The 26524-nt window shown below is 44.9% G+C and overlaps 1 protein-coding gene across 3 annotated transcripts in view; it reads left to right on the top strand.

Moving 5' to 3' along the window:
- The first annotated feature begins 753 nt into the window (after window positions 1–753).
- Window positions 754–26524, top strand: part of dag1 (dystroglycan 1) — a 31492-nt gene continuing 5721 nt past the window's right edge. Inside the window, exons 1-2 of one of the 3 annotated variants that reach the window (XM_028998417.1) lie at window positions 754–1277; window positions 13777–14259. In XM_028998417.1, the coding sequence (XP_028854250.1) occupies window positions 13939–14259 (321 nt within the window). In that variant the 5' untranslated portion in view covers window positions 754–1277; window positions 13777–13938. Of the gene's footprint in view, window positions 1278–1356; window positions 1546–8450; window positions 8466–13776; window positions 14260–26524 lie in introns of those variants that run through there. The other 2 variants (XM_028998418.1, XM_028998419.1) reach the window with 2 other exon arrangements.

Genomic DNA, 26524 nt, shown 5'->3' with positions numbered 1-26524 from the left:
TGTATTATTGAGACAGAGTTACCCACTCAGAAATGAGTAATAATGCTCTGTGAAAGTCTCAATAACGTCTAGATGCACAAATGACAAAATCTCCCAAACACAAAGAGTCACTTTCCCGTTTGATCAATCTCAGTCCTGGACGTAAAGGGCCAGTTTCCTGTTCATGGAATTCTTCATGCTTTTAGTGTAGAACTAGGCTTAATCCACAAACAGGAACCTTTATGTCCAGGACTGACATTATTCAATTGTGCCTTTCCGTGTTGCTACAAGAGAGCCTCTGCATATGTTTCATTGTTAACACGCCAAAACGGTGCAAGCTTTCCAACTAGATGTTAGGTTTGCTGTGCAAGGTGTGATGTGCAAACAGCGAGACACATACGTGTGATAAAGGCGAGGATGGCAGGAAAAAAAAAGTAGGTGGATGTTAGCAGGGCAGACTCCCTGCCCTGAGTTTGTGAGTGAAACTGTAAAAGAATAAATACAATCCATCCAGTCATCTGCTTGAGAAGCATCAAGTATCATGTCGAACAAGAGAAAAAGCAGAAGACCATCAGCGCTCAGACCACTCTGCCCAACCAACCAAATGCGACCAAAGCAGTGCTCTGTGAAGGACAGGAAAGATCTGGCGGCTGAATGTGAACCGATCGGAAAGATCCGGATCAGTGAGAAGAGCCGGAATGGACGGCGCTGGTGTCAGATTACCGGGAAGGTGGAGGCGGGCTGGCGGTAGGGGGCGGAGTCCCCAGCAGAAAGGAATCCGGCCGCTTCTTCCCCTCCATTCACATCTGACAGGCTTTACTTCAGGGGAGCCGCATCTTCCCTCGACGTGACGGAGTGGATCTATCGCGGCCGCTGTAATGTCTCCGTACGCCACGCAGAGCTGAGGACGGCTTTCTTTTTGGCAGCCGATCGCGTCATGTGACCGTCCTTGGCTTTCTTTTATTTTCTTTTCTTTCTTCCCCCATTTTATTTACCCATCGCAAACAGCCCAAGTAGGACGTCTAATCAAACGCCGCTCCTCAGGGCGCTAGCGGCGGCGGATTAACGGATAAGACAGCGGGCTACCGGGCGAGGATGCAGCTTTTATACACATGAATAAAAACTGAGCAAAATAATTGAGCGGCTGAGTGGCGCTCTGTTGTCTCAAGGAGGAATCAAGACGACGACGGGGACCCGGGACGGGCACCTTGCGAAGAAAAACCGACTCTGGCGCACGTCGCCATCACCGTCGTTGGTAAAGAACGAGCGGAGGAATAAGTAGTGGCCATGTCACCACGGTTAGTGTCTCTTTTGCCCTTCTGAAACCTTTCTTTTCCGCCACCATCGACAACTCTGCGCTCGGCTGCCCGGGTCTGGAGCTGCGCCGCGCAGCGCTGCCCGCAGACGCGGAGAAAGCTGACGGGGAAGGAGAAGGAGAGGCAGGGCAGCTTCTGTCGCCTCTCTCGCTGGATACTCGACCGAAGCGGCTCTCGACGGCCGCCTTTCTTGCGAGAATTATCGCGCAGGGAGGGGGGGGCCGGGCCGGGCCGGGCCGTAATGCTCGAGGTAAGCCGTGGTTTCAGCCTTCGTCGTCGTCCTCCTCCTCCTCCTCCTCAGACAGGTGCACTGCGTGGAGCCTGCTGGTGGGAGGCGGGCAGGCGGGCTAATTTTGGCGGTGGAGGTGTCGGGTCGACGGCTGTTGGATGTAAAGGGCCGAGTGACGGTCCCGGTAATGTGGGAATGGGGGCGCTGAGGGGTGTTCTGCGATATATATAGATATACACGTATTTATTTTTATAAATAATATCTACTGCTAGGCAGCAGTTATTGAGCTTTTATGAGTCACCGCACTAGAATTTGGGCTCCAAACGCGACAGGCTGATGAATCGATCGCCCACCACACTGTTGTGAGAAATTGGAATTAAATTGCTCACAACCACTGTGAATGTATTTGTGAATGTGGTCCTGTTACCGAACGTTTGCCAATTTGGCCTACTTCAGCAGCCGACGCAGAAGCAATAGAGATTCTAATTATTTTTTTAAAATATTAATTACACATGACTTCATCTGCATGGTCCCAGTCTCACCAGCCCTGCACTGAGTCTGTGGACTGCGGCTGGTTTGGTAATTAGGAGTCGAAAAAGAGGGCGCATACGAATGCCTGTGCCGTGTGTGTGTGTGTGTGTGTGTAGAGTTACATTGTTATAAAGGGAAGATGGCAACAATCGGATGCAATCGCTCTTGATAGCGCAGTTACTGAGCTGTTCACTTGCTATAATTAGGCCGTGATGGACGGGCTTTTTATCATGTAGCTCACGTCTTGTGCTCCATGGAGACGTTTTCCCCCGTCGAGTGAAAGGAAGGAGAAGAGAGGAGTGAGAAGACCTCGCCTCCGGCTCGCCTTTCTCGTCTTTCCTTTCACTCGCATGGAAGCCCATTGATGCACCAGCCATTGCAGTTGAAATTGCTTCGCGTTGATGGCGGTGTTTTTTTTTTTTTTTTTAAATAACCCTCACATTCCATCCCACGATCTTTGAGATTTACCAGAAGCATGTAATAAGTTAGCAATGTTCTGTTTATTATTGCAGAATAATGGGCCACTGTCTAGTATGAATTATGTTCTTACCGTGAATCGATTCAAAGGTTCATTAGATTTGCAAAAAGAAATCAATGATTCAATTATATTGTGATACCAGTAGTGTAGCTAACATGTTACAAATACCAATTTATCACTAAAACAGAGAAAGCATCACGCCTTTTGGAATTATTTTGATATTAACCCTTTTTTTCCATTTAGCCAAATGGAACATTAGGTGAATTAATGCATTTGAGCGATTTCTGAATGGCTCTGTATGGAACCTTTTGTACTCTGTTTTACCTTCAGCTCCTAACGGTTAGTCAGGCCTTTGAACTGTTCTCCCTTATTTATGTGTGAATATATGTTTATCGTCCTGCATTATGTTTTGAATAGGGTTGATCAGATAATCATTATGGATTTTTTATTTGTGAATATTACTGAGATCAATTTAATGTTCATGCTTTACAGCATTGGGTTACGTTTATAAAAACCCTTACGTTTAATTCTGCTCATCTGTGTCTGCTTTTTGTCTGTATAGTTTTATGGTTATTACTAAAATAATGGTACGGTGGTGGTATGGTGCTCTTGGCTTCTGGCATAGTGTTTTTCATGCTTTGTTTCTGAAAATTGTATTTCAGTTTGTAACTGGTGTGATATTTTTGACTTGTTTGTAATGGCTGCTTTAGTTGACTGGCCGTGTTTATGATTGACCTTTTTTTTCCCCCACATGGCAAAAACTACAAGCATATTCTTGTTTGTAGGTGGAAGAGGAATTCTCTCTGGGTGGCCTGTGGGCGGGGCCAGCTCCATGTGAAGGCTTGACCTTTCAATTGAATTCACATGATGCCAGTTGGAATTTGCAGCACATATTCATCTTCTGGCTTTGAAGATTTGTCACTTAACTAATAGCAACTTCATGTTGATTTATTTTGTGGGTATAGGCCATTGTAACAGTCTCTTTCATGGAGTACATGAACCTTTTTAGGATGGTGATTTGCCTCATGTCCTGTTGCGAAGGTGAAGTGAGCCCAGGAACGCGCTTCCATGTCCTCGCCTCTTGTAATGAGTCACATAATCTGGTGGCATGATTGGATTGGAGATTAGACTGTGGCCATGAGAACCAACTGAGGTCTCTCACTTCACAGTGAAAAGGTTTGTGTGCATGTACGTACTGTACAGTCAACACTGCTCTCGGTCTCTCTGTACATGTGTCTCTATATGTCCGTTTGCCTGCCTGTCTCTGCCCGTCTGTCTGACTCTCTTGCTCTATGTGTACTCTTTCTGTATGTGTGCCTGTCTGCCCCTCTAGGATTCCAAGATCTTAGTTTTCTTAGTTTTTTATTTATTTTTTTTGAACAGGCCACCAAACAGGCTAGGACCCTGCTAATTTCCCAATTGGTACCACATGCTTGCTTGGTTCCGCACCTGCAGTGGTCCGGATTGGGTACAGACACGTGCACTTTGTAAACCCGGAAGTGCGCAGGGACCAGCAGATTACTTACAGATTGAATGGTTGCTTCTTTTTTATTAATTGGCTCTGCAGTATTTTTAACACCTTTATACTCTAGATTTATGGATGAATTGTCTTTTAAAACCATATTTAAGGCCCTTTTTTTGGTAACTTGAATTGATAACTTTTGAAGGATCTGGGAAAACCCTGCTATGGACTGTTCTATCGCACAAAACTAATGGCTTGTGCTGCAAGTAGACGTGGTTTCGCGCAGGTGACGCTGATATTTCTGCTGCAGGCCGGAATAATCATGTTTATATCCCATTCCATTTATACCATGCAGCCCTACTCTCTGTCTCTGTGTCTTTGTCCGCCTCTCTTTTTCTCACTCTCCTTTCTCTGTATGTCTCCCTTTCTGTCTGTCTCTCTCTCTTACATGTCTGTCTCTCTGCCTCTTGTGCACACATACACTGATCCTTCTGTTTGTTTTGGTGTGACGTGTTAGAGCTGTTTCAGCCTCTGTTTGGTATCGTAGTTCGCGCTTCAGTCGCAGCTCTAACCCAGATTTGCTGTAAATAACCAGCAAGGTGGCAGCATCATGGAGTCTCAGCTGTTACACAGTGAAAGATGGGACTGTTGCTGTGGACATTTTTGAGGCGCCTCAAAAGCAGGCCTTCCATCGGGGAGAAAAATCAATGCCATTCAGACTGCATGAGTACGGACAAGCTGGGATGTGACCTTCTGGAAGACCAAATAAAGCATCCTTGTTAAGTTGCCATAAAGGTTGAGATGTCTCTGTGTAAGGGTTAATGAAATGTATACGAAACATATGTTTGTACAGCATTTTTCATTGACGCTTTGGTGGTGCCGTATCTTCCCGGGGTGCTGTTACCATTAGCAGAATTGGCTTCAAATGTTCTGGACAATTAGTCCCCAGTGAGCCAGAGTCAATGCAGCCTCTAATCTATGGATGTCTTTTGTGTTGGTTCTTCATAAAGGTCATCAGGGAAACATTGAGGCTGGACATGCCATGGCTTAAAAAGCTACTTTTTGGCAATCTGTTCACCAAAACAATGCCATAAAAATCATGTAGATGTTTCTCATAGGTCTGCACAGGAAGCTGTGCTTAGCTGTTGATGTTAACTTTTAACAGCCTAAATACTAACACAAGTTAATAAGTTAATGTAGTTGTAACACAGTAACGACCTCCTGGTTTAGAGCTCTGAGGTGAAAACTGGTTGTGTGCATGTGTGGTTTTATTTCTACTGTAACCTCATCAAATACCAATAAAAGCAATGTAATAAATGAACTACACCAAGTCTATTGAATTCAACAGAATAATGTGCAGAGTTCTACTTCCTGTAGCCTGCGTATTTGTTGCTTCCTTGACTTTAGCTTCCTGCATTGCATCCTCTCTTTTTTTTTTTCTTCAGAGAGCCGGAGATGTGGAGATAGTCTTCAGTAATTAATCTCCTGCACTGAGCTACTGAGAGGAAAAAACTGATTTGCATGCTTGCTTCTGCCAGTCACATTAGAGATAGCTTAATGGGGCATGGGAAGTTGGTGGAATAGCCTTGATGTTAAGGCCTAGGTGTCGCCAAGGCCTCGGCACCTTAAAGGCGTAAGGCACTTGCTTGCTGTGTTGAAAAGTGAGTGTGGTTGCCTGAGGACATTGCGTTTTCTGTATGGTGCTCTATTTCTGTTGCGGATATTTGGCTGAGATTAATGCCACATTCCTGTCCTTGTACGTCGAAGTCGAGGATCTTCTTGAATCCCTCTCCACTTGATATTCTTGGCAGGCTCCAGTAAATGCATAACCAAGCAGCAGGTGGAGATTTTAAGATGCCCTTTGACCTTTTCCACAAATTGCACCAGTTTCTGTTTTCACAGAAGAGTGTTGAGGTGCTGATGTCTGAACAGAGCAGCCCATGTTTTATCAGGGGGATTGTATGGTGTTGGCTGATTTGGCTCAGTGACTTGGTCAAATAGAGAGAGAGCTAGAGAGCCCACTTGCAATTACTTACGATCTTAACGAACATTAGAGAAGATGGCAGGTGGGTGGGGGGGATTTGGCAGCAAGTCTTTTGGTGGTGTTTGAACTTTTTCTCCAATAAAAAGTCCATGTTTACAGAATGCCAACACTTTCTAATGAGGTTACCTTGCCACACTCCTGCCTGCAGTGGGCCGAAGTGGGTTAATTGTTAAGCCGACTTGAAGTGGTTCTCACTTTTTAAGTACAGGCCAGACCTGTTACTTATTAACCAGTCGGCTGAATTCAAAGCTCTTTCACCATTTGTTGCAATGTACTACACTGGAAATAGTCCAGAGGGCTCCTGTGGAAAAGCTATAAAAGCTGTGGAAAAGTACTGATCTATTCTAAGCTTCGTAGTAAAAATAAATCTCTTTTTAAGGAGGATCCTAATTATATTGGCTCCTGTAGAGGTAGAGTAAGTATTTACCCAGCCTGGCATGGTTTGGGTTCTTTAGTCTTTAGAAGAATATTTGTATCCTTTTTTTATGTGAATTGATTGGCAGCTGCAATCAGCAATGCAGTTTGGGAGACATGCGTGTCGTCTGAAGGCGAGCGCGTCTCCTTCAGCCACTTAAAATTCCATCCGTGCGCTCGGCCAAGTCCACTCTTGGCGAATTTAAAATCCGTCAATTTAATTTTCCTCGAATGCCACTGACCTATGCAGCCCTCGTCGCTGCAGTGCGTTGCGCGTGGAATATCAGACCGGGAATTATGTTGAATTATGGGTACCCTTCTCTCTCATTGTCATGAAAGTAACCTTTGACTTTTTAACACCGAAAGTGAACCACTTCTCCCAAATCCCTCCTTTAAGCACAGGTAATGGAAAGATTGCGGTTCTCAATCAGTTTGCCTTTTGAACCAATCTGTCTCCTGGATGGTTTGACTGTGGTCAGTCTGGACTTACCAGTATGGTTACCATTGGGAGTGCACGGTATGGCAGGAGCATCGCTTTGTGGTGTTTTCCGACGTTTCTGAGATTTTGTCTTCCTGAATTCTGTTTTTTTATATTATTTTTTTATTTTAGTGGTGGGAGGATTGGTAGATGAGCATGGTTAGCCCAATTACTGAACAAACCTCTTACCAACATCCTCTGCCGTGCTGTTTTCACACGACCCTGAGGTGACAAGATGTCTGCTACAGATACGTTTGACCGGCTGTGAGGGAGGATGGGGGAGCATGTGTGTTTGGTGCAGGCAAACAGTGAAAATTTGACACCTGGCTTTCTATCTCTGAACGCACTGACCTGGTAAACTACTGAAAAGGGGAACGAGGCCATTCCTTTTTTTTTTTTTTTTTTCTTGCAGTTTGTTACCATGTGGTCTGCGTGTTTAAATGTGAACAGGACAGTGTGCTCTGTGCCGGAAACCTTGATGTAGCAAAGGAACCCCAGCACCCCCAACCCCCCCATCCCCCATCCCCCGTCTTTTTTTTTTCTTTTTGTGTGCACAGATGGTTAGACGGGTCGGTTAAGTCTATGTGAAACCCACATGTAAATGTCAGAGCACATTTCTCAACATTCTGCCACCTTGTAGCCCAAAAAACACACAGGAACCAGAGTTGAAAGCATATTGGGAGAATCTGGCCATTGTAATCCAGGCAGTTATAAAAGAGCTATTGGTGTTTTCCAGAGCGTTGGCCATAATCTCTGAAAAATTGACCCCAATATTTTTAGGGGAGCAAATATTGAGTGACTGCACAACTCCATCACTACATATATCATATTTGTGTAAGGCTGGTCTCAGCTGGGCAGTTTTGGGCAATGCCCGGTGCACGGTTTTTGTTCTGTCACCATCAGGCCATTCTTCTGGCCAGTTGTTTCTTCCCGAGATGCTTTTTCTACAGTTCTGCCCGTCAAAAACGTCTTCCCTCCCATAAATCTTTGGAATATTTTGGAATACCGAATTTAATAACCAAAATGTTTTCATCTGTGCGCTGTCCCCCATTCCTTTGAGCTGTATGACACGGCTGGCCGTTTCCCAGCAGCTTGTTTGAACTCTGCCCATTGTTGTAAGCGGGCCGGTCTCTGACGCCTCTAGGCGTGGTTAGACTGCCGCTTCTCCAGGGGCTTTTTGTTGAAGCCCCGGTCTTGGACACTGTTGGCTTGCCCTTTGGTCGCTTTATTTTGTCTGTTTGGTTGACAGCAGTTGACCACTGGGCTGGCAGATGTGCTCCTGCATTTGGCAGTGATGCGCAGGCTCTGAAGCCATCTGATTTTTTCCCCGTGCTACCTTAGTATACTTAAATTTTATCTGCAAGATTTTTTCAACAGCATTTTCTGCATGAAGAGAATTTACCGACTACTGACTTAATACCCTTGGCTCTTTTGTTGCTTGTGCTTTTGCTTTCAGGCCGAACAGTAAAACCAGCCATCCAGAGCCATGAAATTGCCATGTAATTCTTGTTGTGAGGTTCAGCTCAAAGCCGGGGTTAGTCATTACTGTGCACCACCCTCACAATCCCACCAGATAATATCACATAGTATTTCTACACTTTCAACAACAAGCAACATTCAACATGCACCTGGCAGACCTACAGCAGGCGACATTGTTCTATTTCCTTGCAGTTAGATTATGGTTTATAGTGATTTTATTAATCAACTTATAAGCACTGCTATAATCAAGCTCCATCTTGGTTTCAACACTCTGGTTTTATTGGTTGACGTTCAATACATCACAACGTGCCAATTTATTTTCAGTAAAATCTGCAGAGGTTTGTGCAGGATTTGCACTTTGGTGTGCTGCATTCGGTACCTTGATCAAGGACCTCAGCAGCAGTGCTTTGGGATTTTAACCCGCAATTGCCAAGCTAGCAATATGGTTGCTACATATCGAATTGGTAATAAATCAGTTTTCTTTCACCATTTCACCATGTATTTGGATACTGTATGACTCAAGCAAAAGTGTGTGTGGGTCTGTGTGTGTGTGTGCGCGCATGCATATGAATATATAGTATTACAATTGTGCCAAAGTTCCTGGATCATGCATTGAAAGAGTATCCAGCTACTGCATTATCCTCCCTCTGCTTCCAAGCTCCATACTGCAGCTTCATTCATTCAAAGACGCGCGCACACACACACACACACACACACACACACACACACTTTTGCTTATCAGTAGCAGAACCTGCCCTTGGCTGGCCCACTTGAGGCTTCCTCAGACTGAGTGGGATGTGAGTGCCATTGTCATCTGTTGCTGCATGCGATCATTTTCTAAAACTCCCTCACTTCTCAAGATCGAACTGTCCCTTCTGTCAACACCCTGGTCCCCCATTTCCTCCTCCGCGTGAGTTCTTGTCCAAGTGTAATTGGATCATTCGCTTAGCCTGCACCAGCTGTGCTAATTCAGTCCCGCTGAAGGCCTTTCTGAGTGGTTGGTGGTCTGGAGGCTTCACTCATGACCTCAGAAATGGAGGGACAGTCCTTGTTTGTCTCTTTGTCCTTGATGGTGTAAAGGCATTTTTTTATTCGTGCTGTTTAGTCTTATGAAAGAAATTAATAAAGCACATCCTGCAGCTTTATCTTACTGTTACAGTGAAGGTATGGTATGAACTGGAGCCTGGGGTTTCTGCTGTGACCTTGCAGTGAGAACTATTTTTCTCCTGATATGTGGAGTAGACGGGGTAGGGCTAGGTTGGGGTAGGGGAACCTGTTTATTAATAGCTCCGTTGGTGATAAGGAAGTGAGACAAGAGACAGCGATGTTATTTCCATGTGTCCAGCCTGTCTCTCACTGGCCAAGCTGGTATCCAGAGTAGACTCTGTCGAACTGAAGCAGAACTCGACACCTAGGCTTGGTCTGAACTGTTGCGTAAGTTGAGGAGGACGTGTCTTCTTCGGTCCTCCTATCTCCATGCCTGTGGCACCTGCTGGGGTTGGCCAGCTGTCGCTGTCACCTCCCTCCAAGCGCTCCCAGCTGTCTGGCCCTGTCTTTGTGGCGTGGAGTGAGTTGTTGGTGGTCTGTCTTCTCTTCTTCTTGTCTATTGATGCTGGGTTTAGCGGCTTGTGTACTTGTGTCCAGGCCATAATTCTGTAGCGCTTTGGCACGGTTATTCTCATGTGGAAGTCTTCAGGAAAAAGTTTATGTATAAAAACGGACTTGAGATTGAGAAATTGCATAGGTAACATTGCTAGAAGGAATCAAACATGACAGTTTTTCCTTTGTGACCACTTGTATTTCGAGAAGCACCTTTTTATTTTTTTGCGATTCTGTACAGGACAGCAATGACGTTGACTAACATGTTTTTCTTTTCCTGTGCATTTGTGATAGAAGCACTGTTCCCCACTCTGGTTTCCCTGTGATTCTTTATTCTAGACTCCAAATTAAAAAGCCACTTAAGAAGCTTAAAGCTCTCCTCTTTCAATTTGTTGCTGAAGCGCTCCCTCCATTCTCCTTGATTTTCGTATTTAAGCATGGTATCTAACATGAACACGTTCAGACGTTTATGTCCTAATTTCCTTTTCAGTTGTGGAGGTGCTATTCCTGTTTCAAATCTGCTGATCTGGTCTGTTTGTGCATCCTGCCCTAATAACCTCCCAGTTATGTTCACCATGAGACGACATGTGGGTTTCTTTTAAAACAAAGAAGCTTCAAACGGGGCGTGGGGGTGGTTACAGAAGGAGATGAAATTTTATTGTATGTAAGTTTATTTGTAGTGCCCATATTGATCCACTGATATTGGACTTTCATTCCATTAAAGTTAGATAAATTGATTCTGTAATATATTTTGTAAATGGGCCTACAGTTCCCCAGTTATTAGCTTTTTTTTTTTTACTTTGAGCAATCCATGTACTCCACCGTGTGTTGAACATTCATGTGTGTTTGGGGTGGATTTTTTTTATTTTTTCCTGTGCTTGAAACCAGTGGGAACATGACTGTCCGCTTGGCAATCTGCCCTGCTGTTGCTATTAACAGAAGAACCAGGGAAGGGTGGGCGTGAGCCCTACTGTCGGGTTTCAGAGAGACCATAATACTGGGGAAAGCTTCACACTGGCGCCGTAAGGTGACCCTTAATCACCCTGACTATCAGTGGCAAGATGCCAAAATAGGAGCATGGTGACCCTGGAATTCCTGTAAGCTCTGTCTGTTCGTTCAGGGAGCCGTTTCTAAAAGAGTACATCAATTATTGAAAGATTTGTCTGATTATAATGACAAAATATTTATGGATCATGTGAAATGCCAGAACAAAACATTTTACTGAAATGTATAGAGCACTCTTTCTTTATAGCATTTGGTCAGTCCCTGTCATGTTTTTTGAGGCCATGAATATTGCATGGCTGTGAAAAGTCAGATTTATAATTTGTAGCAAAACCACAAAGACACCAGGAGTACCAGACATGATGCACATGATGCACATCTCACCTTCAACATTTTCTGCTGCCTTATTTGTTTACTATGGATATAACACATGGTATACTGTAGCAAGGCGGACATAACGGGTGATTAATATTACTTTGAGTGCTGAGAACATCCAGACTTATTGCAGGAGTTTTAGTGTTTTATGAAATAAAGTTAATGTAACATTTTGAAATCATCCCTGTAAATGTCCCATTCAGGGATCTATTCTGTAAAATTATTTATGTTTTTGCAGCCTTGGTTGCCGTTGCGCCATGGCCAGGATGGAGTGTTTTAATGTGCAGCCACGATGACTGAATCTTTGATCTGGCTGACACCACCTCTCGCATCTGAAATGGCTGGAGCGTGCGCAGGTGTTGTTTGTACCCATTCTTGGGATGGCATGCTGTCTCTGCTTTACGATCAAATTGTAAAGCCTTTATTTTTACATACAGCTTATTTTATTTTGATCGTTTCGATAATACAGCTGCATTTAACTAATAATTTATGGCTGGTCTATATAGAGCCACAAGTGCAGAGTACAACTAGGCTAAGCTGTCCAAATAAAGACCAGGCGGGTTTTGTGTTTCTGTCGTCATTTTTTTATTTTTAGCCGCAGGCGATATATTTACAGCATTTATCAGACACCCTTTTTCAGAGCGCCTTACAATCAGTAGTTGCAGGGACAGTCCCACTGGAGACACTCAGGGTTAAGTGTCTTGCTTAGGGACTCAGTGGTAGTAGGTGGGGTTTCTGCTCATCTGCTTTAAGTGTGTAGGTTACTACTACCCCTATAAAACCCACGTTTTTTTGTATTTTTTTTTTATCTTTTTTGCAACCTTGACTGAGCGTCTGGGTCTCATTCAAAGGCTTGTGTCATTACAGTTTCCTGTGGCTCTCGCAGCACTCTGATCTCTCTTCTGGTGGCCCTCAGACAAGGTCCTATGTAGATGATTGGAGGGGAAGGGGAAATGAGGAATGCACCCCCACAACAATCACTTCTTCTTTTTTTCCCCATTTTATTTTGAAAAGCTCTGACTGCCTTGAGCCCTGAAAGGACTCTTTATCCAGGACCGGAGATGGTTCAGAACTCCTTTCATTCCAGCAATGCCAGCTCCATCAGGCCTATTGTTGAAGCTGAATAGGGACTGGGAGCCAGGGATTGGGGAAAGGTCCACTGTTGGTGTCGGTGCTCAAACCCTACCGGTCAACTATTCTGGACAATCCAACCAGAGAGCAGAGTCAGTACCACGGTTCTGCATTAATGCAAAATGACCCAGGCTCTCTGGGGTGTGGGGTAGTCTGGGTCTCACTATTTTGTTTTCGTGTGACTTTTCTTTCTTACATTTCTATTCCACGGTGGACATTAACAACAATCAGAGACTCCTGGGTGATTTATTAAAGAACAGGTTGAAACAACATGTACAGAACATGGAAAACCTGGAGTCTTGTGCAAGGTTCATGTTACACGTGCCAGAATAATTTGCCAACAGCACTTCTGTAGTGCTTGTCCAGCTGTAATTATTATGCCTTTCAAAAACTGTGTGTGTGTGTGTGGTTTGTGTGTTTGTTTGTTTAATAAGCTGTGTGTGTGTGTGTGTGTATATATATATATATATATATAATATTTTGGCCAAGTCAGCTGGTCTTTTTGAAGATACAGAAGTGTGTGTCCAGAATTCTAGTTGCAGGTCAGAAGAAAACACGAATGCCATTGATCATTCTCAGTTTGATCAACAGCCATTTTTGCCCAAGGCGAGCGGAGCGGCTGCAGAAGCCCTGGGGACGTAGAGGAGATGTAATTGTTGTTGGAGGCTCTTCTGAAGGAGTTGGCGTCTCTGCTCGCCAGGGACTGTTGTCTCCGGGGACAGTGAGAGCGAAGCCTTTCAGTCGTGCTCTTTTTTTTTTTTTTTTTTGGTCTCATCCACAGAAGTCGGCCCAAGAGAGGGTCTCATGGTGCACCTGGGGGAAATCAGCGGCGTTGTGTGAATCTGGCAACTCCACACACCTCCCCCAACCTCCACCCCTGTCTTTTAGTTTTTGGTTTTTTCCCCGTCTCCTGAAAAAATCCTTGTATGAATAATGAAACAAAGCCCGGGGTTGGGTTTTTACCACCCTGGCCCGAACAATAGGCCAGGCATGCATTCAACCCCCATCCCCCTGGAGTGCAGAATCGAGCTGGTCATGGAGGGCTGACCTCTGTCCAAACACATTTCACCAGTGGCTCTCGGCCCATGCTGGCTCATGCGTATATAGCTGCTTACCGGCTGTATTTATAAAAAAAAAAAGATTAAAGCTGTGCTCCTGTGTTTGAGAAGTAAAAAATTCCAAAATAAAAAGTCTTCCATAATTAAGCAGCCTTGTCAACATTTCCCGTGCTCTAACGAATACCACTTTTTCTCTGACAGGTTTCAGACGCCACAGCCCTAACAGCGGGGTTTTGAGGCGCTGAAGAGAGGACTGGAAGAGGAGAGGATTTTTACATTCTTTTGACTTTACCTGGGGTGTATGTTGCCCCCTGTGACAGGACACCCTCATTGCTGTGTGTGAGAGAGCAACCTGAAAGAAAAATGCTCAATAAACGGACACAGCCAGGGAAGGGGCCCATGCCCGCTCTGTGGCCGGGCAGGACTACACCCGTGCTGGCTGTAGTTCTCTTTCTGCTGGGGAGGGTGCACGGCGCCTGGCCGCAGGTGCTGGACGAAGTGGGTCATCTGGAGGCGTCGATGCGCTCCTCTGTGCTGTCCGAGCTCCAGGAGGCAACCATGGCGATGGAGGCCGTGGCTGCAGCAGTGCAGCCCTCCGGCTTCCCAGACTCCTCAGCAGTGGTGGGACGAGTGTTCCAAATGCGGGTGCCGATCGAGGTGGTGGACTCAAGCACTACAGTCAAGGTAAACAGCAATTTCTCTGCATTACTCACAGTGTCAGACCCATTCAATATCCCTGCTAGTGTCCAACAGCATGTGACCTCTTCCTTACAGTAGTTCTCAAATCTTATTCCATGCTTTCCCGGCACCTTGAAATAGGTTTCTCTATGAAGGGTGCATTATTGCTATAGCCATCACACACACACACACACACACAAGGCATCTAGACTCTTAGAAAAACACCTTGAAATGCAAACTAGCCTGTTTATTGGTACTTGAACAACTGTGTAATCTGTAGGGTTTCCAGAGATCTCAGGAAAGACGAGGACCCTGACGGAAAGGGTCTCCCAAGCCCTTTTGGAATGTTGTGCAAGCGTGACCCCCAAATACACACCCCACTATTGTACTTTCCCCCTGGCCCATGGCAATTATGTGCCACTCTCGTAAAGCTGCCACCTAATCCTATAGGCTGAGGATCATTTTCAGCCCTGTCAAGCACATTTTTGAGTTCAGGCGATGATCCTTTTGTGCATGTTTGGGAAAGATCTCCATTGACAGCTGTGGAAGGGGATGTTAACACCCAGCACTTTACAGGGGCTATAGTTGTTTCTCCCTGAAATTTCAGCTCAAACCAATGATCTCTACCACCAGGGGCGGTTTTAGCCTGTTTGTTTCCCCACCCTCCACACACACAGGAAAATAAATAATATTTATATTAAGAATTATATATTAACACATTTTATTATAAAACCTGTTCTCGGAGCCATACTGAATTTAACCAGATAAACATATTTGGGGCTTTGATCTGTTCAAATTAACACCCATCCTCCATCACAATTTAAACTGACACACACTGAAGTGTCTTGTTTCTTTCTGCAATTTCGCACAACCCAGGAAAAATGGTGACAATGACCTTGGATTGACAATATTATTAATGAAATATGCAGTATTTGGAATCACCCTGTCCCCTCCCCCCTCACCTTTTGACATGTTTGAGACTTTACCCTAGCAGCAGGTACATCGGCAGGTTTTAAACTGTAAGAAAATCTAATTCATCAATCCAGTGCACAGTTCCCATGTGAAATTTTCAGTGAGAAGTGTTCTGCCGGACAGGTAACTCATAAAACCATTTCTAATAGCTGAGAATTTTCAGTGGGCACAGAGATCATAATCATATACAGATTTAAAATGTTCTTTATTTCTGAAACAGATTACCTGGCTGTCAGCCTCGCTGAACTATACCACCTACAGATGCAATACGATATTGCAGCATACTGAGCAGCTTTTAGGGTGGAACTGATCATTCGAATAAGGAGCTACTTAAGTGTCATGTTTTATATTGTGAGCTGATTATTAAAAGCCTCTCCAGCCAGTCAGAGAATCTTCTGCCGCCCCCTCCCTCTACGGCCTTTACTTCCCGCAAATGGGAAATAGAAAACCGATCAGTACCCATGCAATCATGATGTAAAAAAAATAATAATTGTGAAATTATAAATGCCTGTTAAGTCGAACTGGGCATCCGCCCTCATCTCTTGTGTCAAAACCCACCAATGTCACCTTATAACAGTGCCCATGAGGGAGACTTGCTTTTGTCCCTTCTCCCAAGACACACAATTGTCTCCAATGCACATTCATTCTCAGCAATTTGAATGACATCTTTGTGCCAACCCACCCAAGAATGTGTTCATTTCTGCTCAGGATTGCTGAACATGTATAGCTCTTATCTGTTTCCTTCATCTGAAACAGCAGCGTTCAGATCTTGTTTTAAAAAAAGAGAGCGATACTTTGGTTGCGTCTTAATTAACTAAATGTAATTGGCTGAGTTCACGTTAATTCTGTCAGTAAAAACTGTCAAAAACTGAACGATCTCCTGGGTGCTCATAAATTGACAATTTTTGTTTTTGGGATGTCAATTTTGATTCTGTCCAGTATATTCTATTTCTGCACTGTCATACTGTTCTGTTATGAGAGTAGGAATCTTTTTTTCGGCTCCTCCCTTTTTTAACTCCAAGACTGGCACTGAAATCTAATTAGCTCCGTGTCCATGACAGTGGAAAGAAAATGGTCTCATTGGAATGACAGTTAAAAATGGTGGGAGCTATTTTTTATTTTTATATCCTAGTCTGCATCGAATGACTGACTTCAGATTAGTGAAGGCTTGTGTGGAAGGACTAAAATACACACATGCATCTGTATTTATTGTGATGCTTTCTGCATAGCAACCGGTTTGGCTGCCCTGGTGTCTGCTACTAGGGTTGGCGTGTTGGGCTGTTTCCATTTTGGGGGATGTCAGGCTGGAGACATTCACTCTGGGGACCTCCTTTTTAAAGGCTGGAACAAAGAATTATTGATTCTTTTCCCCCAGTTTGCACACAAACTTTTCATTTTTCTCCAGAAGAGGGTGCAATAGATGGAAAAAAGTGTGACCTTGGTGGGTCTCCTTGCCTCTTCCTGTTCCATAAACAAACCCTCCTATTAATCTAAACAGGATTTGTCATCTGTTTTATCCAGTCCTTTTCACACAGCCTTCTACTTTCTGGTCGTCTACTTTCTGACAGAGTAATTCCTCTGGCTTTGCATCATTAGGCTTACGTTGCATAAGATTTTTAAATGAGCAGCACATCGACAGGGTGACTCTGATGCCACATACGGCTGAGGGAGTTGAATCAAACCTGGAACAGGGCCCACCAATCCACTCACCTGTCCTGTTCCACCAACACCTGAAAGATGTGCGTAGTGGGCTTTCCACGCCTCTATAATGTAGCTCAGCTCTGTAGGTTTAATGGATTTAAATAAAACTTGCAGAATAAATTGCTCTGCATTTCAATTAATTTTTTTTCGATTTGAATTTTACTTTTTTTTTTTTTTTTTTTTTTTAAATGATCGAGTCCCTACTCAAATTTTGCAGTACATTCTTTCCCAGCCAGCTGTAGCGTCTGCGTAGGATCACAGATGGTTGATCTTCAAAGAACCTTTTAACCTTTGACATTTACATACAAATTACAACCTGGACCCTCAGCCTGATTGTCCCGTCTGCCCCCACTGTCACCAAGACGATGCAAAACAGACGGGGTCTGCAAACTGCTCATCGGGGCTCCAAGCTTCAAAGCATTCCAAAGACCTCCTGCCTGGCTCCACCGTCGCAATACACAATCACGCACACACTTAAAACATATTGTCTGTATCTTGTGCTAGGAATATGTGATTATAAGTGGATCCCGTATATGCACGCGTTGTGTGTACGTTCCCTTGTATGAATTATACTAGTTACAACTTTCTATTGTACATTAGGTAAACTTTAATTACCTATAATTAAGTGTATAAGTGTATCTCTACTTTCCTACCTCCTAAAGGTCCCTTTCTTGGTGTCAGAAGGAACTTCTCGTTACTACTGGAACAGTGATGCATACCATGTGATCACAAAATACATCATACAATTTCTATAAGGTAGAAATTGTAACTGCAACAAACTACAGTCTCTCTCTGGACCAGCCATAAACATTCCGGTCAGTCGTAAACCCGGACAAAGGGAACTTCTCCCGCCAAAATGTCACACTTGTGATTGGCTATTCAGGCCACATGATGGGCGTGCCAGAAAACATTCAAAAAGGAGCGTCACACAGGCACGAATGCTCAGATTTTCTCTTCTTCCTTCCGAGACACCTCTTTCAACACTTTGACTCTTTTGGCAAAATTTACCTTCAAGAAGAACTTCCAGCGCCAGACCTAAGGATCGAGGATCGTGACCCTACCGCATCAGGACTCCCTTACATGAAACAAGGACCAATGCAAGTAACTATTTAGATGCACGTGTAAACCCCTTTTTAAGGTGAACTTAAGAATTCTCTGACGATTCTCATTAGGCTGTGGTTAATTGATGTGTAATACTGCCATTCTCTTTTCATCACTTTCCTTTACCCTGTATGTATATGTTTGTCTAATTGTTGTATGTTAGCTATAGCCGTGTTTATTAAAATCTTTAAATTCACAATCGTTTGTTTCTGTGTGCTGCTCACAGCTGAGTCACTGAACGTTGACCTTTTAAGCTACATGCTAAGTTACTGCTAGCACGCAGAGTCAGGAAAGCTACCTTTCCTGGCCAAAAGGGGGGATGATCGTTCCCAGAATTGATGGATAATTAATTTATCTGCTCCGTGAACGGACAGATCAAGTAATTGTAACATTAATTCTGCTACAGCTTATCCCCAAATCTAGTCTAAATGTCTATTATTAATTATAACCAGTTATAATTAATTCTAGATATTTCCTCTTGAGCTAATTCGTTACATTTAATGGTGGAGAATGCGGGCACGTTCAAACTTATTTTGTGAGCAAACTCAGTAACAATCTTTTTGTGTTTTTATGCACGCTTAAAGTGAGGCAAGACTCACTCTCGTGATTGGTTGGTTCAAGACCACCTCCATATGTGTATTTCAACAGCCATTGTCTGTTAAAGTACACAGCCATTAGTTCATAATATTAAAATTGTGCTGTAAAGACGAAGAAATCTCTTTGCTGTACATTTTAATATTATCAGATCGCCTGTTGGAACGAAGAAATCTTCCTTCATCGCGATAAAGATTGATTTGAGCGACGTTCCTCTTGTCATCTTTTTATAGGCCTTATTCGTAAATGAGAGCCCTAAATGCATATGTGTAGAAACAGCTAAGGAACCCTGTATTTAATTGTTAGTGTGTAAGAGGCGGCGAAGAAATCCTGCCCACACATTGCTGTGCAACTAACTGCATTTGTGTAAAAACGGCGAAGAAATCCCGTTTTTAATTTTTAGTGTGTAAGAGGCAGCGAAGAAATCCTGCCACACACCCCTTTTGGTGCAGCTAAATTGCATTTGTTTTAAAGCAGCGAAGAATTCCTGTTTTTAATTGTTAGTGTGTGAAAGGCAGCGAAGGAATCCTGCCACACCCTGTCTAACACTCCTAAATTCCAACTCCACCCCCTCTGTTCTAACCCTTGGGGCTCACCCACGCCACCTTGTGGCCAGTCTCAGTAGGTGGGTTTTCTTAGTTGGTTGGCCCAAGCCTGCCAGTTTACCTGAAAGGCTTATTCTGACTCTTTGCCTCTTAACTTGATTCTTGTTATTACTGAGTCAAGCCTCTCTCTCTCCTGTTTAGATTTATTTAAATTTAGTCTAAACAGTGTTCGAATTTAAATTTAGAATCCATTTCTATATTCTACACCTGTGTGTTTACTCATAGGTAGTGCTCCCCCTCAATCCTATACCTCTCCTCTGTGTTTGGCGTATTTGTTTGTTTGTCTTCACCTGGTTTCTGTTTGTTTACCAAACCTTTGAGAATCATCAGAGAAGGCTGAGTAATACATTGACAACCCAAGCTGCCAAAGTCTTAAGACTGTCACGCAGTCAAATCTAAGTACTATAGGCGCAGTCATTAACACTGGTAGGACTTGCATTGGTTTTGTTTTGTGCTGTCCCTCTCTCTCGCTCCCTTTCTCTCCCTCTCTCGCCTAACCAGCAAGCCAACATGTCTCGATCATCCAGCCCTGAGGCCCACTGGGATCGTCTAGAAGTCTGGCTGAATGCCCTGACTAGCAATCTTCTTCATGAACCCACCGGGGACCTGCAGAACCTGAGCCAAGAGCAGATTGATGACAACCTGAGCATCTTGATGGCCCGCGATCCGACGCAGGACTACAGCCACAAGGAGCTGGCCAAGATCACCGCGTCACTGGCTCACAACCTCCTCGGCCAGGCAAAACTGAGTGAAGCAACAATCCACCACCAGGAACGACAGACTGCAGCACTAAAGCTTCAGGATGAGAGATCACAGAGGAATCTGACGCTCGTTCGAAGACAACTGGAGCAACTGGAGACTCAGGACAGGACAGCACACAAACAGCACCCAGAGCTACAGGAGGAATTGGAGAGACTCCAGAACGCCTTGACTGATCTCCGCGCGGACACAGCACACCGGGAAGAGCAGGAAAAGGACGCCAGAGAAGAGCTGAGGGAAGAACTCAACGAGGCTAAGACCCTCCTGATGAGAGCAGAGACTGAACTTAAAGAAAGAGAAGCCAGGGCCAGGGCCTGTGAGGGCCACCTGCAAACTGCCCGGGCCGAGGTCAGTACTCTGTCCCAACAAAGAGACTATTTGAAACATGAACTTGACACAGTTCGCAGAGAGCTCAAGCACTCATACAGACTGCACGATGACCCTAGAAGAGAGATGCACCCCGCAGAGTTTCCCCTAACCAGCAGCAAAAGGGAGGAGAGCCCAGTGCACAGGACATCACCTGCCAGCATCCCAAACCCCCCGCCAGCAGCAAGGGGGTGGGAACCCTCTCAAAGACTACATTCCAGTCATGGTGTGTCAACCAAGGAACTGGATAAGCTGGCGAGGAACATTCCCATTTTCACTCCTAACCCTGCAGGAGGCCATGATGTCCACTCATACCTCGATGATGTGGACTTCCACTTGCAAACTGTCGCTAACGCTACCACACGCGACAGACTTTATCTGCTCAGAATCACTGCTAGCCGTGAGGTGCGCAGTTTCCTGGACCGACAGCCAGAGAGCGTCAAAATGGATCATCAGCAACTGCAGCAAGCGCTAATCAGGGAGTTCTCTGACCCAGAGTCAGAGCATGGACTGATCACTGCCATGGACCTTAAACAGGGCAGACAGGAAACCACGCAAGCCTACTACAACAGACTCCGACAGGCCTACTTCGGAGCACGCAACGAGCCAGGAATGGAGGACGATTTCAATTTCAGATCCCTGTTCCTCCGGAACCTGCACCCCACAGTAAGTCACTATCTGGGGGTTCTGGCATGCCCACGGACGATGTCCACCCAACAGCTGAGAGACTTGGCCCACAAGGCCTTCGCCAAACAAAGAGCTGTCTCGGAAAAGACAGCGAAAACCCACACCATCTATCCTGTCTCCACTCAGAGTGCAGAACTCACTCTAGAGGGCGCCGAGCAAAGCCACCATGACAACAGATGGTCACGATTTCCAGCCAACAGGGGGCAGCGTGGACATGACGGGGCCCGACACAAACACCAAACTGGTCATTCCGGAAGATCCTGGGACAGGTCACAACCACCCTCCAACCCAAGGGATGAAGCCACATGGGAAGGAAAGAGACGACCCAGAAGGAGCCAATTTTCAGCAACACAAGCGTCAAGATCAGATTGGCAGCAGCCGAACCCTTCTCAACACTCTCTGGATCAGTCCAGATTTAAATCACCAGCAGGACCAAACTGGGAAGCCACATCTGAAGCAGCAGAGATCATGAGAGTTTTGAAGGAACTCCTCCAGGAAAGGCACCAGAGGGGGGGCAAAAAGGATGAGTCAGATCAGGCATGACTAAGCGTGCAGTCTGACCCTATCACCCAATCAAAGTCCCCTCAACATAATCCTCCTAACCAACTCAAACATAATCCTCTGCTGACCACAGAACGAGAGGTCCCACCACCAAGTGATATCACGCAACCACAGCAGATTACTATGGAACCATCAGAACCAGCCAACTCCCAGCATCACACCTCAAGCCAGGACCTTGATGTACCTGAGAGTGCTGTCTTGGTGGTCTGTCTGCCGGAAGAGTCACGGGAGACTGGTCCTGACTGCTTACCGATTACCACACAAGCCCCAATACCAAGACTGTTGGGGAACCTAATTGAAAGGGGGGTAGCCAAGAAACTGTACCTGACCACCACTTTGGAGAATGAGGTAAGGCTAGAGGCCCTGGTGGACACGGGAGCAGACCTGACTCTGATGTCAGCCCAGCTTTTCGACAGACTTCAGATTGCTGCCAAGAGACAGAATCGAACTCTCGAATATAAGAACTGTGTGCTGAACGTACAATCATACAGCCAAAATGATGTACAACTAGAACAACTAGCTCCCATTCACCTAACCATCGGCCCTATGACCTTAGTACACCCGGTGTACATCTCTCCATTTGACACATACCCTCTCCTTATTGGAAAAGACCTGCTAGACCGCTTTGAGCCCCTATTGGACTTCAAACATCTAAAAATTTGGGCTCAAGTGCGAGAACCTCTGCCTCCTCAGTCACCAAGATCACGCCAGACAGACTGCCAGGTCACAAAGGCCACAGAAGGTCTCGCCAACAACTGCGGGAACACACCGACCCAAGAGCAAGGTTCAAGGTCATCACTATGCACTTTCCAGCTGGCTACAGCAGGTGCACTACACGGCGAGTTATGGCATCCACCTTCCCACCCACCCACCCTTAATGTGGCTGCCATAACCCGCAGCAAACAGACTCTGCCCACTTCAATGACCGCCTCACAGCCGCTTACGCTGGCTCCTCAAATCACCACCATGGACATTGCTGACATGCAGGCCTCTGACCCAGCTATACACACTATCCCTCACCACCTCTCTGACCCCTCCAACCGCCCTATCACAGCTGCACAAATGGCCAATACGCCAACCCTCAAAGCACTACTCAACGTGAAACCTATGCGGTGTGTGACGCACAATATTCTTGGGTACTGCCCTGATGACGTCACTGCGCCAAGGCTTGTGGTGCCACAGTGCCTAAGGGGGGTCATGCTAATATATGCTCACGACACACCAAGCGCGAGACACCACGGCACAAGTACCACGTATGAGACACTAGAACAAGCGGCATACCGGCCCAGCATGCAGCAAGATTTGGCAGAGTATGTGAAAGAATTCTTTCCTTGTTACCAATTCCAACCAACAAAAACAAACCACAGAGCCTCACTGCAGCGCAGAGGAGTCACACCTCCTTGGTCAGACCTCCAAAGTGACTGGGTTGGACCCCTGCCTAGGTCAACTAGAGGCTACAAGTATTTCCTCACAGTCGTATTCCAGTTCACAAAGTTCGGGCTGCCACTGAGAGTCAACTCAGACAAGGGCACCAACTTCACAGCTGAGATTATACAGCAAACCTGGAAACTTCTGGGAATACAAGTACACCTGCTATACCAGCCAGGAGACACCAACTACACCACTCACCAGTACCTTGAGGAACCGCACCGGCATTTGAGAACCGCATTTGCTTTTGCCCAACAACGACTCCAAAAGAGTGCAGACGGCCAGAAAGCATATTACAACTGGAAGGCATCACACCAAGAACTGGACGTGGGCGACAAGATCAAGCAAAGCCGTGGACAGAAAGAACCAGCGTTCAAATGGTTCCATCGTAACCAGATCAAGAGACATGTGGCTTCTGGCAGGGAAAGACAAAGGGGGGTGCTGCTGTGGCTGTCCTTGCTATGCCTCCAGCTAACCAGAGGACAACCACAACCTGAGATCACATCCCCAGGTCCAGCATCCGGCATTGCACTGAGGGACCAACATGGACTTCTCATCACCAACGACCGTAACCCACAAGTATACCTGGCGTTGTACCACCTTCCGAGCGATGAGTACCAGTCCGAGGTGGAACTTCCATCTTTTTTTTCAAGGATCACAGTCTCACCCTGGAGCCCGAATTGGAACAGAGCATTGAGGAAGGGGGGGTCTCAGATAATTGATATCACCCCAATCGACACAGCCCTCCAAGCATTGTCTAGGCAACCTGTCCAGACCAACTTTCCTGTTGCCCGATCCTGGACTGCGGCCGACACAGCTCTTTGCCTCGCCACAGCGATCAGTTGCACCCTAACTCTCGGCCTTGCCTCCGTCCTGTTTAACAGAGTAAATTTGGTGCAAAGGTCCATGAACCGGTGCACGGCTGCATTTCCCCGGACCTTTCAAGAAAAACCGCCGTAGGAGAGTACCCCAGGCAGAGGCAGTGCTGAACTTGACCAAGGGAACACCCGGGTGGAAGACCCAAAGGCTTGCTGGTCCACCTGCCATCTGACTTACAGGATCCATCTGTCATCCCACCTTCATGATCCAATGTGTCTGATAAGGTTTCTAGTTGAACACTTTTCAGCCACAAGGGGGGATTTGTAGCGTCTGCGTAGGATCACAGATGGTTGATCTTCAAAGAACCTTTTAACCTTTGACATTTACATACAAATTACAACCTGGACCCTCAGCCTGATTGTCCCGTCTGCCCCCACTGTCACCAAGACGATGCAAAACAGACGGGGTCTGCAAACTGCTCATCGGGGCTCCAAGCTTCAAAGCATTCCAAAGACCTCCTGCCTGGCTCCACCGTCGCAATACACAATCACGCACACACTTAAAACATATTGTCTGTATCTTGTGCTAGGAATATGTGATTATAAGTGGATCCCGTATATGCACGCGTTGTGTGTACGTTCCCTTGTATGAATTATACTAGTTACAACTTTCTATTGTACATTAGGTAAACTTTAATTACCTATAATTAAGTGTATAAGTGTATCTCTACTTTCCTACCTCCTAAAGGTCCCTTTCTTGGTGTCAGAAGGAACTTCTCGTTACTACTGGAACAGTGATGCATACCATGTGATCACAAAATACATCATACAATTTCTATAAGGTAGAAATTGTAACTGCAACAAACTACAGTCTCTCTCTGGACCAGCCATAAACATTCCGGTCAGTCGTAAACCCGGACAAAGGGAACTTCTCCCGCCAAAATGTCACACTTGTGATTGGCTATTCAGGCCACATGATGGGCGTGCCAGAAAACATTCAAAAAGGAGCGTCACACAGGCACGAATGCTCAGATTTTCTCTTCTTCCTTCCGAGACACCTCTTTCAACACTTTGACTCTTTTGGCAAAATTTACCTTCAAGAAGAACTTCCAGCGCCAGACCTAAGGATCGAGGATCGTGACCCTACCGCATCAGGACTCCCTTACATGAAACAAGGACCAATGCAAGTAACTATTTAGATGCACGTGTAAACCCCTTTTTAAGGTGAACTTAAGAATTCTCTGACGATTCTCATTAGGCTGTGGTTAATTGATGTGTAATACTGCCATTCTCTTTTCATCACTTTCCTTTACCCTGTATGTATATGTTTGTCTAATTGTTGTATGTTAGCTATAGCCGTGTTTATTAAAATCTTTAAATTCACAATCGTTTGTTTCTGTGTGCTGCTCACAGCTGAGTCACTGAACGTTGACCTTTTAAGCTACATGCTAAGTTACTGCTAGCACGCAGAGTCAGGAAAGCTACCTTTCCTGGCCAAAAGGGGGGATGATCGTTCCCAGAATTGATGGATAATTAATTTATCTGCTCCGTGAACGGACAGATCAAGTAATTGTAACATTAATTCTGCTACAGCTTATCCCCAAATCTAGTCTAAATGTCTATTATTAATTATAACCAGTTATAATTAATTCTAGATATTTCCTCTTGAGCTAATTCGTTACACAGCCTACATTTCAACAGGGCGAGTACAAGGATGTGCCTCAACCTCCTCCTCCAAATCATCCTGCCTGTGTTGTCACAGTGACAATGGCTTCCTTTCACTTCGACCTTCCAACAACAACAAGGCCCTTTGTTTACCCTGCCCAGAGGGCTTTTCATATTCCACTGTAATTTTTTTTGGTCATACATTTAGTAAATCTCAAATATTTATGAATGCACCCATCAGTTAGACAAACTGCTGAATTATTTATTTATTGTTTTGTTTATTGTTACTGACCGTTTCTGGAGAAATTAATTGATTCATGCTTGTTTTTCTAATACCCGTCATACTTGGCTAAATTAGTGTTCATGAAAAAGTGTACAGTAATTACTTTTAGAATTATTTTTCAGCAGTTTATGCAGTATAGCTACCAGTAAGAAAACATGGTCGTCTATAGATATATTCTTACTTGTGTTTGCTGTATAGGTGTGTGTGTGAGATACACTTTTTCATATATATATATATATATATATATATATATATATATATATATATATATATATATATATATATATATATATATATATAATTTTTTTCGTCTTTTGTGCTTTTGGATATTTATAGCTGCCTGAATGTTGACTCTAAAAGTCATTGCTCGATAGGCTTCTGCAAAACCCATGAATCAACAGAAAACCTCTATACATCCAGCATGTGACACTGCATTCCCAACAGATGCCAAAATGGCCCTTTTCTGTCTCTGAAAGCTAGATGGGTGGGGTAGAGGAGGGTCGAATTCTAAAAGCCTGAAAGCTCAGGGATGGGAATAAAAAGCACAGCTGCTGTAGTGTAAGCTTCCCTTGTGACGACTGAGCGCTGGTGAGCACGCGCATTAATGATCTATCTTGGGAGCTCCAGCTCTACATAATTTATCAACCAGTATTTATTAACTGTTGAATTAACAGGGTTTGGAGTAATGGAAACTTTTTCTGCTTTCTGCCTGTTTTTTGTTTAAATGTTTT

Source organism: Denticeps clupeoides, chromosome 12 (assembly GCF_900700375.1).
Source record: "Denticeps clupeoides chromosome 12, fDenClu1.1, whole genome shotgun sequence".
Lineage (NCBI taxonomy): Eukaryota > Metazoa > Chordata > Actinopteri > Clupeiformes > Denticipitidae > Denticeps > Denticeps clupeoides.
The sequence above is the reverse complement of the archived record's forward strand: the minus strand, read 5'-3'. Positions and strand labels throughout refer to the sequence as shown.